General features: G+C 50.4%; 1 protein-coding gene across 1 annotated transcript in view; it reads left to right on the top strand.

Moving 5' to 3' along the window:
- LOC138497494 (ethanolaminephosphotransferase 1-like) overlaps positions 1 to 17,332 on the top strand; it is a 664,324-nt gene that overhangs the window by 270,753 nt on the left and 376,239 nt on the right. The window contains exon 7 of the mRNA XM_069621021.1: positions 13,432 to 13,480. Within this exon, the coding sequence (XP_069477122.1) occupies positions 13,432 to 13,480 (49 nt within the window). The remainder of the gene's footprint in view (positions 1 to 13,431; positions 13,481 to 17,332) is intronic.

The raw sequence follows: 17,332 nt of genomic DNA, 5'->3' as shown, positions 1-17,332 counted from the left end.
GGATAGAGGATTGGGCACAGGGGGGTTGGGTAACAGTAAGTATAGAAACTGGGATTCTGAAATAAGTGAATGGGAAGAACCATAAGAGGTGATCAACGGAGAACGATAGGAAGGAGCAAGACCATGTTTGCATTTAAAGATGACACAGAGCAAGTGAAAGAGTAGACGAGAATCAAATGCCAACCAGGAGAGAGAACATTGAGAAGGCGATAATGGGGCTTCGGGTGGAGCTTGCAGAGAGCATGGATAGCAGAATCAAAGACAGAGCGCAAGGGGGGGGAGTTGATAGGCAAGTAAGCCACTAAGAAATGAAAAACAGAAGCTCATCCAGGAGATGATAAGAGTGGATATAAGTAGCTTAGAGGCATCAAAAGTTAAGAAAGGGTGGGCTTCCCGTATATTACAGAGTGGAAACAACACGAACGATGAGAGTAAGATAGGGAAGAGTTGAGGAATACACCTAGATTACAGGGAGAGTGGGTGGGGAAAAGAGATGGAATGTGGATGAAACAATAGAATCTCAGTTTTGGAGGCGTTTAAGTGTAGAAAATGAGTGTCTCCATGTTTGTATGTCAATGAGGCAGGAAGAAATGATTTAGTGCAAAGATCCCGAAAAGTCAAAATCTGGGAGTTGTCAGCATATAAGTGAGTTGAAAGACCGAAGGAGGAAAAAATGGCAGAAAGAGGAGAGGTCTAGAGAGAGAAAGCGAGAGGGTCCCTGAGGACCCCATACAATAGTAGGGGAATGCGTTCCAGCCCAGGAAATTGAAAAGGAGTGATTGTCAAGATAAGAGTGAAAACATTGCAATACAGTGCCAGAGAAAGCAAGTGAAGAAAGGGAAGAAAGGCAGGCAGAGGGATACACAGTGTGAAAAGCAACAGACCGATCGAGAAGGATGAGCATAGAAGATAGTTTCATGTGCCAAGCCAATAGTAATTAGTTAGAGACACTTAGCGGGCAGTTTCTGTGGAGTGCAGGAGTCAAAACCAGACTGGGATTCAGGAAGAAGAAAATGACCATCTACATACGATGAGATTTGGGCACAGATGACTTGTTCAAGAATTTCAGAAAAGAAGGGCAAGAGAGAGATGAGGCGGTAGTTGACTGAAAGGATGGATCAAGAGAAGGTTTTTTGATATTTGGGTAAGAAAGCGGCGTTCTCAAAATCTGAAGGAAAATCAGGTAAGGAAAGAGAAGAATTAATGAGGAAGGTGAGAAATGGAAAAAGGATGGGATAGATTATTATAATAAGGGCAGAGGATCAAGAGGTGAAGCAGTGGGATGGGTCCCTGTGAGGAATTGAGAAGAGGAAAGAGAAGAGTGTACTGGAGTAGTGAGACGTGGAAGAAAATAAGGATGAGCAGAGTAAAGGGACTTTGTTAGGAAATAAGTTAGCAAAGTCAATGAGAGAAAAGGGAGGCAACAGACGGGTCAGGTGAAGGTGGAGATGATGTCTGGTTGAGGTGCAGAAATAAATGGCGAGGGTGCAGAGAATAAAATAGGATGAGATCAGACAAATATTTCTTTATTGCAGCTGACAAAGAAGAGTCATAGGAGCAGTGTAAAGAAGAAAGTAACGCAAGATTTCCATTGTCGTTCAGCAGGTTGTAAGGAAGGAGTGAGCCAAGATTGTGATGATTTTCGGGAGGGGAGAAATGGGCGAGCAGGGTGAAGAGAAGAGTTGAGAGAGGAACGGGCTGTATTGGTAGCTAGAAAAGAAAAGTCAGTGGGAGATAGAAGGGACGCAATGAAGAAGAGGCGGATGAGGTAGGTAGGGGCGTCAAAGGAATGAAGGTGACGACGGGTAAAAGAAGCTGCAGGAGCAATGAGTGCTAAGCGGGGCAAGGGGAATAGGAAAAGATAATAGAAGATGGTTAGAAGAAGGCCATTGAGTAGCTAGGACAGCGGAGGTGGAGCTAAGAGAGGAGGTGATTGGGTCCAAGGAGAAACCTGCCGTGTGAGAGGGAAGGGCGGGACATTGAGTAAGATGAAAACATGTATCAAAGGAAGCAAGGTAGAGGAAGCATGTGTGCTCTGAAGATGGAGAGTAAAATCACCAAGAAGAATGGAATGAGATACAGAAGTAAGAAGGTGAGATAAAGAGCGTCCGGGTCGTCATAGAAGTAGAAGGGCCCCAGGGGACCTGCCAGCCTAGAAGTCAAGACGTTGATTACTGAGGCTTTGATGAAGGGTAGAGCCCCCACGGTCATATTATGGATGTCTACGGTTGCCTGTTGTAATGAACGCTAGGCAGCAGCGAGAGAACTGAATCACCCAATGACCAGACCTAAGGAATACTGTGGCAAATTTAGGAGCCACTTGGGCCGTGTGACACAGGAAAGGGGATAACTGCCTGATAGTAATTATGCTATGTACAGTCTGTTTTCACTGCCATCGTAATAAGGAAAGGTTGTATTGCCAGTGTCAATGCCTTTATCTGTTGGGAGGCTCTCATGTGCCTTCTTCGGTGCATTTTGCCACCGTGTTTAAGGTGTGCTTATATTCCTCTTACTCATGTTTCATAGTATACGTTCTTTTACCTTTGTTCGATTCTCTATTCAATGTTAATAAAAACGAATTAAAAAAATGCAATCCTGCTAATTACCTCCTTGTCTCCCTTCTCCCTCAATACCCCACAGTGCTCCAGCACACATTGTTCGCCCTCATAACCACCTTCCTTGAAGTGCACAGGCTTTGCCACTCCATTCAGTTGGAGACCCGCACCAAAATAAAAATTCACTTGCGGTTGTAACTCTCTTAACGCTGCCCGCCACCCCAAATATCATCTCTATCATCCTCCTCGATCTCTCTGGGGCATCTGTTATGATATTGACACTTCCCGCCACCTGACCTTCTCTTGCAACTCAATATCCAGAGCTCTGCCCTGGCCCAGATTGTTTCCGATTTATCTGGTTGCTCCTTTTTGTTCTCCCAGAACTCGAACTCTGGCTTTCTCTGCAACCCCTTTACCAATGGGGTTCCCTCAAGGGTCTGTCGAAGGAAATCTTGCTTGGCAAACTCATCTCTTTCTTCTCAGATCACCTCTTTGATGATGTTCATATTTTGTCTCTTTTCCCTCCTTCATCCTAGACCTTACTTCCTGCATCTGTGACTGCCTGATCACCCTAATACATTGAATGCCTTTTGCGGTCGTTGTCACAATTACTCCAAAACTGAGCTGATCCTCATGTTGTCCCACCACTCCTCTCTTTACCCCCGATACCCTCCCCTCACAGTGGTTCCCTTTTGCAACAATCTGAAACTTGAGCATGTCATTACTTCTGTCCTTTTCTCACCTGTCACTCCACCAAAATGTTTATTTATACCCTTAACCTCAGCAGACTAAATTACGACTCCAGCCACCAAATGGGATTCCCTCTGTGCTCCTTCACTCCACATGTCCTGGTACTCAACTTGGCCACCTAGTCTCCTGCAAGCCTCGTCAACCAATCCCCATTGCCTCCAGGTGAAATGGTTGTCCATTATGTATAACTCCTTAAAATGTCTAATCTTCAAATCTATCCATGTGTTGACTCCACCCTACATAACTCACTCCCTTTCTCGCCGCTCTCTCCCGCTACACTCTAATATCGCTAGCTCTCCCTAACCTTTCTGTACCTCGTCCTCCCTGCACAGTGCTAACTCTCGCTTCTTATCCATCACCTTAATTGAGACCCATAACTGGAAGCCCCTTGCCCCAACATCAAATCCACCCTCCTGTTACTAGGCTTGGAAACTTCCCTTAAAGTGCACTTCCCCGCACTTGAAGCAGCCCCTGAGTTGTCAGATGGTAGTCCTCTTCCCTCTTGAGCTCCCTCGACTAGTGTTAATCCTGCTTATGACTTTCATGTGATATATGTTGATGATCCTTGCTGTAAATGCTGCTCTATGTTCCTTAAAATTGTGTTTTTTTACTACATCCCCTCATTTTCTGTCCAATAGCCTCCCTACCTGATCTACTTATTTATGTTTAGGCCACTGCTACTTCTAAAGTAAACCAGCCTCCAAAGGCACTGCCCAGCTCGCCATACCTTATGTACACAACTTCTTGTCAGAGCTCTCCTTGCTAAACACATCAAATAAAAAATGGCAAATAAATGCTAAGTTACCCTGTATTCTAGCCCCCCCCCCAAACCCGCTCCGCTCGACTCCTGGGCTAGACTTGATCGCTCGGCCACTGCTACCCTAGGTGAGCCAAAACAAGATATGCTGGTTCTCCAGCATGGGGTCTGGCATGGATTCACATGCTCATGAATATTCCCCGTCGTCAGGCCGGGAATCCTCGGTATAGAAAAAAATCAGTATCAGTTTCGTTTCTGATCTGTCTTTCTTAGTAGTAACCAATCACTGGTCTCTGGGTCTTACTGCCCCCAGCCAATAACTGCCCTCTCCCTAAGCCCCGCCTCTGGCAGCCATCCTCAGATTTTCACCGCACTTTCAAGTGTTGGGAGTCCTCGGGCTGTAGCTCTCGAGCTTTTGCTGCGTTTTCACGCTGCTTCAGGAGATTTTTCGGTTAAATAGAGTCTCAAGCTCCACCGTTTCTACATCCGATCAACGGGGATCCGCTTCGGAGTTTTCTACGCCCATCAAGGGTGAAGATTTCGTCGAGTTACACTTTTGGAGGATTCCAGAAGTTCCGAGGCCTACCCCAGACATGGCCCAGGAGAAAGGAAGCTCGACGCCCAGGAAGCTGTTCAGGACCTGCCCTGGATGCCAGCTTCAGAATGTTTTCAAGGAGGACGAGCATTCGTTATGCCTCTACTGTCTCCATGAGGACAAGACGCACACGGAGAAGGACTGTGCGTTTTGTGGGAACATGTCGGAGCGGACCATGAAGGATCGCCACCTCCGTCTCGCCAACTGGCTGGAAGGGAAGAGCCTGTCAGGCGAGAAGAAGAAAAAGAAGTCTGAGCGGTCTTCTAAGTCCTGTGAGGGCGCCCCGGCGACAGGGGCCCAACAAAAGGCCAAGCACGGCGAGTCCGTGGGCACCGGGAGCGCCGAACGGTCGGGCTCCTTGGCTGCCAGGCAGGGCGCATCCTCCCCGGCGCCATCAACTACGAGCCAACGCTCTGGCTCGGGTAAGAGGAAGTCCGAGAACCCCGGCAAAGCTTCTGGAGAGGCCCCGGTCGATCTCGAAGATTCTGGCAGAGGGGGAGCGAGGCTCGGACCCTCCCCCCAAGGTGAAGGCCCCAGGCGTACAGAAGGTGACGATGGCCTTAATTCACCCTGCTAAGACCTCGATTGAGGATGTCGCAGCGGCCCTGGCTCAGCCTGTGGACGCTACGCCAGTGGAGGCGACCTCAGGACCCAGAGTCTCCCTGCCACCGCAGAGGGAGTCGTCTTTCAGGCCCATTAAGACCCCCACGAAGTCCTCGTTGGAAAAGGTGGGGGAGGGGCAGGTGGCCATCGTGGATACGGACATGACCTCTGAAGAAGAGCTCATCGAAGTCGTGGAAGAGGCCCAGCCCATCGGGAGGGATCCCGACGAGGGCGACGACGAGAGCGACGGTGTCGCCGACGAGGTTCCTCAAGAGCCCTCGCGCCCGTCGTTTCCGGTGCCGTGGGACACTTCGGCGGCCATTTTGTCAGCGATTCAGTCCTTATGCTCGGAGATAAGGACAAGGTTGCCCCTCCCCCCGACGGAGGTACCTGAGCCAGACCCGATGGGGGAACCGGAGCCGGGACCTTCGGAAAGTCCACCATATAAGAGGAGGAGGACGCATCCTACGCCACCGCTCCCACCTCTGCGGCCTGCTCTGCCTTCCCCCCGGTCTACTACCACGGGGATGATACAGGCACGGACACGGCTACGACAGGTACAGATGACGACGGAGGCGATGACGGGACGTGTCCCCCGTCACCCCCTGCTCGGGCGTCCCCACCCGACGAGATTGGATCCTTTCATGCCATGATTTCCAGGGCATCCAAGCTCTTTCAGCTCTGCCCAGAAGAGAAGAAGAAGGAAGGGTTCCTTTACCAACGGTGCAAGGCTAAAAGGAAGACGGTCCTTGCCGTACCACTTCTTGATGACATCTGGGATGAGGGGCTCGCCCTCCTCAAGAACCCTGCCACGGCGCCGGCAAAGAGGGACCAGTACGAGAAGAAGTACCGGGTCCCCGACGCTGCCCCCTTGTGCCTTCGGGCGCAACCTACCCCGGATTCGGTCGTCTCGGCGGCGGCAAAGAAGAAAGCTGGGGGGGCATCGGCCTCGACATCAACTTCCCCGCCGGACGGCGAGGGCACGAAGCTGGACACAATGGGACGACAGGTCATCTCATCCGCAGCGACGACTATCAAGGCGGCCAACGCCCTGGCTATCGTAGCTCGCTACGACAGGGAGTTGTGGTTCAAAATCGCCCCTCTGTTGGACTTCCTTCCGGATGCCAAAAGGGCTGAGGCCCTTGAAATCCTACAGGAAGGTGAGATTGCTTCGGACCATGCCATCACGGTGGCAACGGACATCGCCGACACCGGTTTCTGTCAGTTGGGCAACAGCGTTTGCCTGAGACGACGAGGATGGCTCAAGGCGACGGATTTCCGCCAGGACGTACAAACCAAGGTTTTGGACATGCCCTTCGACGGGAACAACTTGTTTGGGAAGGCGGTTGATGAGTCCCTTCAGGCCATCAAGACAGACACAGAGACTGCCCGGGCACTGGGAGTGCTCCAACAACGACGGCCGTCCTTTCGGAGCTCCGGAGACAGACAAGGTGCCTCCAAGGGATTCGGCAGTGGCTCCTCCACGTACCGCCAAGCGGCAAGTTCTTCGTCCCAGGAAGCCTATAGGGGACGCGGCAAGTCAGGTGGTGCCCGTCGTCGTTGACAGGGAGGTCAAGGAGGCAAGGCGGCCTCCAAACAAGATTGAACCGACCGTGGGGTTGGGCCCCCGCCGAAGCACCCCGGTGGGAGGCCGGCTGGCGAGGTTCGTCAGCGTGTGGGAGTCCATCTCCACCGACCGTTGGGTGCTGGATGCCCTGGCCCAAGGGCACGCCCTCGAGTTTCAGAAGAAGTGCCCTCGCGTTCCACCCGTGGCCAGGAAGGAAAATCACGTCCCTCAACTACTGTTGGAAGTAAGGGCGATGCTCAAGAAGGGTTCCATCGAGCTCGTCCCAAAGAGGCTTCAGGGCTCCGGAGTTTATTCAAGTTACTTCCTCGTAAAAAAAGAAAACAGGAGGATGGCGCCCCATCCTGGAGCTGCGACGACTGAACAAGCACATCAAGGCACAGAAGTTCCGGATGGCCACCCTCCAGAACGTGCTGGGACAGCTGGAGGAGGGCGATTTCCTGTCGTCATTGGACTTGGAGGATGTGTTATTCCACATCCCCATTCTAAAAAGACACCGAAAGTTCCTCAGGTTCGTGGTCCAAGGGCGGCACTACCAGTTCAAGGCCCTCCCGTTCGGATTGAAGTCGGCACCCAGGGTGTTCACCAAGTGCCTCGCACCGGTGGCGGCGTGGCTGTGCCTACAGGGGATCCACGTCTACCCCTACCTGGACGACTGGCTCATCCGTGCAAGGACAAGGGAGCTCGCCGTGGAGCACACTGCGAAGACCGTCCAGCTGCTCACGGACCTGGGATTCTCCATCAACTTTCCAAAATCCCACCTGGTTCCGTCGCAAGTCGCCCTGTTTCTGGGAGCCAAGCTCGACACAGTGGGGCGGCTGGCCTTACTGTCAGAGGAAAGGACTAGGACCATTCTAGGCAAGGTGCAGCGTCTGCTGGCCACGGACATGGCCAGTGTAAGATCTATCAAGTCCCTCCTCGGGATGATGTCCTCCTGCATTTATCTGGTGCGCCTTTGCAGGCTTCGGATGCGCCCCTTACAAGAGATCCTCGACGCCCGCTGGGTCCAGTCGACGGGCAGCTTCGAGGACAGGATCCCTCTCAACGAGACGTTCCGTCAGGCGATCCGGTGGTGGGTTACCCGCTCTCATCTGTCGGCGGGCACGGACTTTCAGACCCCAGCTCACCAGGTGACGGTGATGACGGATGCCTCCCTGAAAGGTTGGGGAGCGCACTCCGGAGATCTTCACGCGAGAGGCGTTTGGCTCCCGGAGGAGAAGTCACTCCACATCAACATCTTGGAGCTCTGCGTAGTGTTCTAGGCCCTCAGGTCTTTTCTTCCGTCCCTCAAGGGCAAGGTGGTGAGGATCTTCACCGACAACATCACCATGATGTTCTACATCCGGAAGCAGGGCGGAACCAGATCCCCTGCCCTATCCAAGGAAGCCCAGGATCTGTGGCATTGGGCCGTCGCCCAAGGGATGTTTCTGGTGCCTTTTCATCTGGCAGGAATAAAAAACACGATCGCCGACTCACTCAGCAGAGGGCTGCGCTCGTGCCACGAGTGGGAACTATGCCAGGATCAAGTGGATCGACTTTTACGACGATGGGGCGAACCCCAAATCAATCTCTTCGCGACGGCGACGAATTTCAAGTGCCGGAGATTCGCCAGCAGGTTCCCCCAGCCGAGGAGCATGGGCGATGCTTTCTCGTTCCCCTGGGACGGCCTATTTCTTTATGCGTTCCCTCCGCTGCCGTTGCTGCTCCGGCTCATCAAGCAGCTCAAGAGGTCCCGGTGCAGGATGATCCTCGTCGCACCGGCGTGGCCGAGACAGATCTGGTTCCCGGACCTTCTGGACTTGTCAACGTCCACACTAGTCAAGCTGCCGACGGACGCAGATCTTCTCTCCAGAGAAGGAGGCGCCATTCTTCACCACAACCCGGAGTCGCTGAACTTGCAGGCCTGGCTCCTGCAGCACTAGAGTTTGGAGGGTACGAAATCCCGGCCGCTGCAGAGAGGTTCTTGCAAAGGCCAGGGCGTCCTCAACTCTCAAGTGCTACGGACATAAATGGAAGAGGTTCTCTGTCTGGTGCCGTGCACAGAAGATTAACCCTCTACGGATTACGGCCCCTCAAGTATTGCCGTACCTACTGTCATTGGCCAAGGCTGGACTAGCTCATGCTTCCATCAAGATACATCTGGCCGCCATCTCATGATACACCAGAACTACGGGATGGGCGTCCTTGTGGTCTCATCGACTGGTGAAGGAATTTATGAAAGGATTGTTCCGATCATTCCCGCCGGTGAAGGCCCCTGCCCCGGCGTGGGAGCTCAACGTGGTGCTCACCAGGCTCATGGGGGCCCCATTTGAGCCTATGCATTCGGCACCGTTGAAGTTTCTGTCGTAGAAGACAGCGTTTCTCATGGCCATCACCTCCGCACGACGAGTGGGAGAGATCCAGGCCCTATCTTGCAAGCCGCCATACTTGATGTTTCATGACACGAGGGTAGGGCTGAGGACGCACCCCTCCTTCATGCCCAAGGTGCCGTCGGACTTCCACCTCAACGAACCCTTGGTGTTGCCACTTTTCTTCCCGTCTCCTTTGTCGCCGGCTGAAAGGACTCTGCACTCGCTGGACGTAGCTAGAGCGCTGAAGTTCTACGTGGACCGCACGAAGAGTTTTCAGAAGACATCAAAGCTGTTTGTGAACTTTGGGACTGTGAATCAAGGGAAGGCTCTCTCGAAGACTTCCATTTCCAGATGGCTCTCCGGCTGCATCATGCACTGTCACCGGTTGGCAAACCGACCGCTGCCCGGCCGTCCGAGAGCCCATTCGACCAGAGCGATCGCTGCTACCACGGTGTTCCTGTCTGGTGTGCCCCTGCTGGACATCTGCAGGGCTGCGACGTGGAGGTCGACGCACACCTTCACAAGATTCTATTGCGTCGATCGGGACTCCAGGGAGGAGTCCAGGGTCGGCCAAGCAGTGCTGCGCAACCTGTTCGCTTAAGGTGAGCCTGGTGAGGAGGTAAGAGATGCTTAATGTTGAGTTGTTGTATTGATTAATGTTGAGCCTGTTGCCACCTCCTGTGGTTGTGCATGTGTGTACTGCTATGTATTCTCTTATTCATGAGCATGTGAATGCATGCCAGACCCAAAGCTGGAGAAGGAACAAGTTACTTACCTGTAACTGTTGTTCTCCAGCATGGGTCTGGCATGGATTCCCATGCGAACCCTCCCGCCTACCCCTCTGCGGCTCTTCACTTGGTCATACTGCCACTTTACGTGCTACCAAATCTGAGGATGGCTGCCAGAGGCGGGGCTTAGGGAGAGGGCAGTCATTGGCTGGGGGCAGTATGACCCAGAGACCAGTGATTGGTTACTACTAAGAAAGACAGATCAGAAACGAAACTGATACTGATTTTTTTCTATACCGAGGATTCCCGGCCTGACGACGGGGAATATTCATGAGCATGTGAATCCATGCCAGACCCATGCTGGAGAACAACAGTTACAGGTAAGTAACTTGTTCCTTCCTAAACAAGGGACGGAAAGATTTCTCCTAACAAAGGGAAGCATTTATTTATTGCATTTGTTACACGCCCAATCCCAAGGGTAGCACGGCGTTGGTTACTTAGAAACTTCACTTGTTACAGAATTAGAAAAAGTTACATACATATGTTCGGTTGCAGTATGTTAATGTCGTCATCTTCTAGAACTGTTATTGGCCTCTCTGCGGTGGCTAGTTCGTCAGGCGTGGAGCATTGAGGTGTAATTGGAATGCCTATGGTCCGCCCCTTTTATAACGTCAGTAAAATAAGGTGACATGTTCAGCCTTTGTAATGCATGTAAAAGTATTAGGTTGCAGCCAAGGCTGATAGTTTGTTAACAGTTTTATATGCATACTGTATATTTGGAGAAAGGAGTTGCTTTCCATTTCAAACATATGTTTTCTAAATAGCACACAAAGTGCTTGCTATTATGCAATTGTCTACGAGCAAGGAACTGAACACACAAGTCTGACCTGCAATGCAAAACACACATGGAACTGGTTTTGTAATTAAGTCCAGATTTCGTAATCTTTTTTTAAGTGTGTTCGTGCCACAGTTGATATATTTAACATGTTAAAATGCAAACTTGAATGAAGATGCAAATGTACCCTATATTTTAGCCAGTTACCCCAATCAATATCACCATGTTAAGCACAGGTTCAACATAATTAGCAACATTTCTTAGACCAAATGGGGGTAGGGTGTTCCAAGTTTCAAAAGTAGTCATTTTCATTATGATCACAGCACAGGGAAAGACATCACGTGACCCGTTACCCGATGACATGTCACTTTGATCTTAGAAGATATTTCCGATCCTGGCAGGCTCTGAAGGAACATTTGGAGAAAGTTACAACCCGTACCTCCGTGTATATTTCACGTGCCCACAAGGAAATATACTTTCAACTAGACAAGGGGGAAGTGTTATGAACAGAAACCAGACGCAGATGTGGGTGGAGTTACAGAGAGAGGGGACTGTGCAAACAAGACATTATTGAGACAGGTGAAGGTGAGCAAAGGAGTACATACAATGTTATGCTCTGGCTATTTTATACAATTTTGAAAGAATGATTATCCAATTTGTATTGACATCTTGTTCAATAGGCAGAGCATTGGTGACTCTGGTGATAAGGGGAGTGAAGGACTAGACGGTGTGGACTTTGTGAGAGGGGGTGTGCCTTCCATAGAGGGCAGGCGCTTTCTCAAGGTCATCTTGAAGCTGCCACTGGGGATAGATATATTATCTGGTGGTAGAACCTTCCAGTGGTGAGGAGCAAGTAGAGAGAAGGCACTGAAGCGTGAGTTAGCTCAAGGAAGACAGGGCACAGAAAGGCTGAGGATAGTGGAAGCTCCTAGAGTGGGAGGGGGAGAGTATCGAGAGATGGCGCTGTACAGGTGGGAGGACGCCAGGCCATTGATGGATTTCAAGCCCATAAGGAGAAGTTTAAACATGGGACGATTGTGCGTAAATAGCCACTGCGGCTGTAGTAAGGTAGCTGGAGATAGGAGAAGATCCGGGAAGGAGTTGGCGGATGTGGGCTACAATGCTTGTGCTGCTGTCCAGATTGGTGGAGTGAAAGGGGATTCTTCTGGGCATGTCACTTCAATGGAGCCGGCGAGGTGGGTGTGGCGAGCCGGAGGGCAGGATGTCAGCTGTTCATGGTAAGGTAGGAAGGATTCAGGCCCAAAGGAAGCTATGCTTGGCAATCAGGTGGGTGGAGGGGGGCATGGTTGCTGAGAGTGGCAGTGAAGTGGAGTATGCTGTGATCTGAGGGGGGAAGGTTGATGGATGGGGTGAGGAAAGGAGAGAGGAGGAAAGGATGATTGAGTCAAACGCATTTCCGTGGAAGTTTGTGGGGGGAGCATGGAGGAAGCCCAGAGAGCGGTTGGACAGGGAGACATCAAGCAGGAATCGACTGACCTTAGCCAAGTTGGGGAGTTTGAGGCCCCTCCAAAACTATGGTTGAGCCCTCAAAGTAGAAGGACTCAAGAAGATCAGGGCCATGAAACAAGAGGTTGGGAGTTCCAGGGGGTAAGTAAAGTAGTAGTGAGTTGAACCCCATGTGCTGGAAGGAATGAGGTCAAGAGGGGGAGAGCAGAAGGGCGAACGGAAGGTCTTTCCTGACTAGAAGACCGTCCGTCCTCTTCTTTTAGAGCGACATGGGTTTGGAAGAAGTTTGCAGAGTCATTGTGCGCTGCTACCTGAGGAGGTAGGAGTCAAAGTGGTGAGTAAGAAAAGAGTATTTGCTTGAGAGAGATTAGGCATTCCAGAACCTGAAGGTGACGTCAGAAGAGGAGATAGGTTCGTGTGGAGGTAGAAGGGATGACAGAAGAGAAAATGTGGGAGGGGCAGTTAAATGAGGTTAGGGTGGATGATAGAGGGGTTGTTTGGAAGAAGGAGGCAGTATATGGATGAGGTAGAGTGCTGTGGCTACTATAGGAGGGGTGGAGGGTCAGGGTGGGGGAGTGCAGCTGGAGTCCTTTTGGAAAATGTATCTAAAGAGTGAGTGAGAAGTGGATGCAGGTGGACAGGAGCATGGCAGTGCCCGGTAAACAAAGGCCAATGCGTGTAATAGATGGACAGGTGGCCCCCAGAACAGCTGGGGGTGCAGGTCCCAAGAGGAATGCTTATGGGGAAAGAAAAGCATAGTCAGGATCTGGGAACGGCAATCAGGGGATGGGTGTGAGGCAGGGTGGAGGCAGGGAGGCTGGGTTAGAGGAGAGATGGAGGTCTGGTGGCGGGGATACAGGGTGGATTAACATCCCCATCTGGCATGAGTGCACGCCTGGAGGTCAAATGCAAACGCACTCCTGATAGAGTTACTTCAGGCTTTGCCTCATGCCTCGTATAAGGCAACGCAGAAACCTGGGCTTCTATATTTAGCGCGGGACACTGTTTCACACGCCTTGTGTGTTATTGGGATCTGCATTTACCTTATGTCATCCTGCAAAACGTTTTAACCACAAAAAACATTCCATGTTTCTTCATCGTGCAGTCGACGAAACCGTATTAAACTGTGATGAGAAAGATCCAGGAGTGGTGTAATGGCGGCCATTAATCACCGCTTATAACCCCTCTCTCTTATGTCGTTCCAGGCTGCAGTCTATTTCTTTCCGTTCCGCAGACGCTGTACAACGTGCTCATGTAAGTGCGTATCAGGTGGCGTGTAAGTAAGCGATCTACCAGAACATTCGAAGCCTCTAATAGGTTCTTCACAAGCGTGCTCTGTGTGTGTGCGTGAGTGTGTATATATAGTCCTCGACTGGGGTGCGGGTAAGGGTTCAGGGAAACTATGAGCGTTTAATAAGCTTTAGTAAAATCCAAAATATGATCATCTATAAATCTCAAACTTTGCAAAAAGAAGCAGGACGCGTTCACCAATAAGCACATGTTCCTCAAACTGAAGTTTAAATAATACACTAGTGGGACGCTTCAGGGAAGGTTGTGGCTGCAGAATGTGAGAGGCAACTTGCACCTTGCATGCTGTGTCCGCAGCTCACTGTAGGCAAGCACCCTGATTCTCGAGGGGGGATTCGTGGGGGGGGGGATTGTTGCTGGTGCAAGTGACACACAGGCACACAGGCAGACCCTGACATGTGCATATACATTTGCCAACTAAACCCAGATTGATGGAGAGCAAGGTGCAGCCCTCCACCCAGGTGGGTGCAGGGGGTGCATTAGACATTTGGGGGGGGGGGCATGAGACAGATATATGACAGGCCACTCCTGAAACAAAACACAGGATTCAGAATGTCTGGTCACCCTCCTGCACTATCCCCCACCCTGTTGTCATCACAAACTATTGCTTGATCAAGTGCCCTGCCAGCGGTCAAAATAGGCATGGCTACCCCCTTTCAAGTCCTCTTACCCCCCTCGTCCATGGTGGAGTCGGAATAATAAAGAAGTGGCATTTAGAAGGCAATATTAGCAGTCCATGACGTGGGTGCTTGTGTTCTAGCATAGGTGCAGGACACTTTTTAACAACAGCAGCCACGGGGAAGGTACACACACTGTGGCATATATGCAGGATGCAGAACAGTAGCTGTACTTAAAAGGTGCACGTACCACAGTGCAGAAACACAACTCACATCGACAATCTCACAGAACGATAGCGCGCTCAAGCATGGCTGCAGGAGACCAACTGGATGCGACAAGGTACCCACACCATAGCATAGAGACAGTGGATATGGATTAGAAGCTACCAGAAGGTGCATGTGCCAGAGTATATGAACATAACTCACATCGACAATCTCACAGAACGAAAGGGTGCTCAAGCATGGCTACATGAGACCAACTGGATGCAAAAAGGTGCCCACACCATAGCATAGAGACAGTGGATATGGATTAGAAGCTACCAGAAGGTGCAAACACCAGAGCATAGAAACAGAACTCACGTGGACAATCTCACAGAATGATAGCGTGCTCAAGCATGGCTACAAGAGACCAACTGGATGCGACAAGGTGCCCACACCATAACATAGAGACAGTGGATATGGACTAGAAGCTACCAGAAGGTGCAAACACCAGAGCATAGAAACAGAACTCAAGTGGACAATCTCACAGAACGATAACGTGCTCCACCATGGCTACAGGAGACCAACTGAATGCGACAAGGTGCCCACACCATAGCATAGAGACAGTGGATATGAATTAGAAGCTACCAGAAGGTGCACATACCAGAGCATAGAAACAGAACTCACATCGACAATCCCACAGAACGATAGCAATCTTAAGCATGGCTACAGGAGACCAACTGGATGCAGCAAGGTACCCATACCATAGCATAGACACAGTGGGTATGGATTAGAAGCTACCAGAAGGTGCATGTGCCAGAGTATATAAACATACCTCACATCGACAATCTCACAGAACGATAGGGTGCTCAAGCATGGCTACATGAGACCAACTGGATGCAACAAGGTGCCCACACCATAGCATAGAGACAGTGGATATGGATTAGAAGCTATCAGAAGGTGCACGTACCAGAGTATATAAACATAACTCACATCGACAATCTCACAGAACGATAGCGTGCTCAGGCATGGCTGCAGGAGAACAACTGGATACAACAAGCTACCCACACCATAACATAGAGAAGTGGATATGGATTAGAAGCTACCAGAAGGTGCACATAGCAGAATATATAAACATAACTCACACCGACAATCTCACAGAACGATAGGGTGCTCAAGCATGGATTAGAAGCTACCAGAAGGTGCACGTACCAGAGCATAGAAACAGAAATCACATCGACAATCTCACAGAACAATAGCGTGCTCAAGCATGGCTACAGGAGACCAACTGGATGCGACAAGGTGCCCACACCATAGCATAGAGACAGTGGATATGGACTAGAAGCTACCAGAAGGTGCACACACCAGAGCATAGAAACAGAACTCACGTGGACAATCTCACAGAACGATAACGTGCTCCACCATGGCTACAGGAGACCAACTGAATGCGACAAGGTGTCCACACCATAGCATAGAGACAGTGGATATGAATTGGAAGCTACCAGAAGGTGCACGTACCAGAGCATAGAAACAGAAATCACATCGACAATCTCACAGAACAATAGCGTGCTCAAGCATGGCTACAGGAGACCAACTGGATGCGACAAGGTGCCCACACCATAGCATAGAGACAGTGGATATGGACTAGAAGCTACCAGAAGGTGCACACACCAGAGCATAGAAACAGAACTCACGTGGACAATCTCACAGAACGATAACGTGCTCCACCATGGCTACAGGAGACCAACTGAATGCGACAAGATGTCCACACCATAGCATAGAGACAGTGGATATGAATTGGAAGCTACCAGAAGGTGCACATACCAGAGCATAGAAACAGAACTCACATCAACAATCCCACAGAAGGATAGCAAGCTTAAGCATGGCTACAGGAGACCAACTGGATGCAGCATGGTACCCATACCATAGCATAGACACAGTGGATATGGATATGGATTAGAAACTTCCAGAAGGTGCACGTACCAGAGCATAGAAACAGAACTCTCATCGACAATCTCACAGAACGATAGCGTGCTGAAGATGGCTACAGGAGACCAACTGGATGCAACAAGGTACTCACCCCATAGAATGGAGACAGTGGATATTGATTAGAAGCTACCAGAATGTACACACACCAAAATATAGAAGCAGAACTCACGTGGACAATCTCACTGAACGATAACGTGCTCCACTACGGCTACAGGAGACCAACTGGATGCAACAAGGTACCCACACCATAGCATAGAGACAGTGGATATGGATTAGAAGCTACTAGAAGGTGCACACATAGAAACAGAATTCACATCGACAATCTCACAGAACGCTAATGTGCTCAAGCATGGCTACAGGAGACCAACTGGATGCAGCAAGGTACCCATACCATAGCATAGACACAGTGGATATGGGTGAGAAACTTCCAGAAGGTGCACACACCAGAGAATAGAAACATAACTCACATTAGCAATCTCACAGAACGATAGCTTGCTCAAGCATGCCTGCAGGAGACCAACTGGATGGAACATGGTACCCACACCATGGCATAGAGACAGTAGATATGGATTAGAAGCTTCCAGAAGGCGCACATACCAGGGCACAGAAAGAGAACTCACATCGACAATCTCACAGAACGATAGCCTGCTCAAGCATGACTACAGGAGACCAACTGGATGCAACAAGGTACCCACACCATAGCATGGAGACAGTGGATGTGGATTAGAAGCTACCAGAAGGTGCCTGTGCCAGAGTATATAAACATAACTCACATGGACAATCTCACAGAACGACAGGGTGCTCAAGCATGGCTACATGAGACCAACTGGATGCAACAATGTGCCCCCAGAATAGCATAGAGACAGTGGATATGGATTAGAAGCTACCAGAAGTTGCACGTACCAGAGTATGTAAACATAACTCACATCGACAATCTCACAGAACGATAGGGTGCTCAAGCATGGATTAGAAGCTACCAGAAGGTTCACGTACC

This window comes from Ambystoma mexicanum, chromosome 5q, assembly GCF_040938575.1.
Source record: "Ambystoma mexicanum isolate Mex_15411 chromosome 5q, UKY_AmexF1_1, whole genome shotgun sequence".
In the NCBI taxonomy this organism is placed as follows: domain Eukaryota; kingdom Metazoa; phylum Chordata; class Amphibia; order Caudata; family Ambystomatidae; genus Ambystoma; species Ambystoma mexicanum.
Note: the sequence above shows the minus strand (reverse complement) of the source record. Positions and strands in the feature narration are given on the sequence as shown.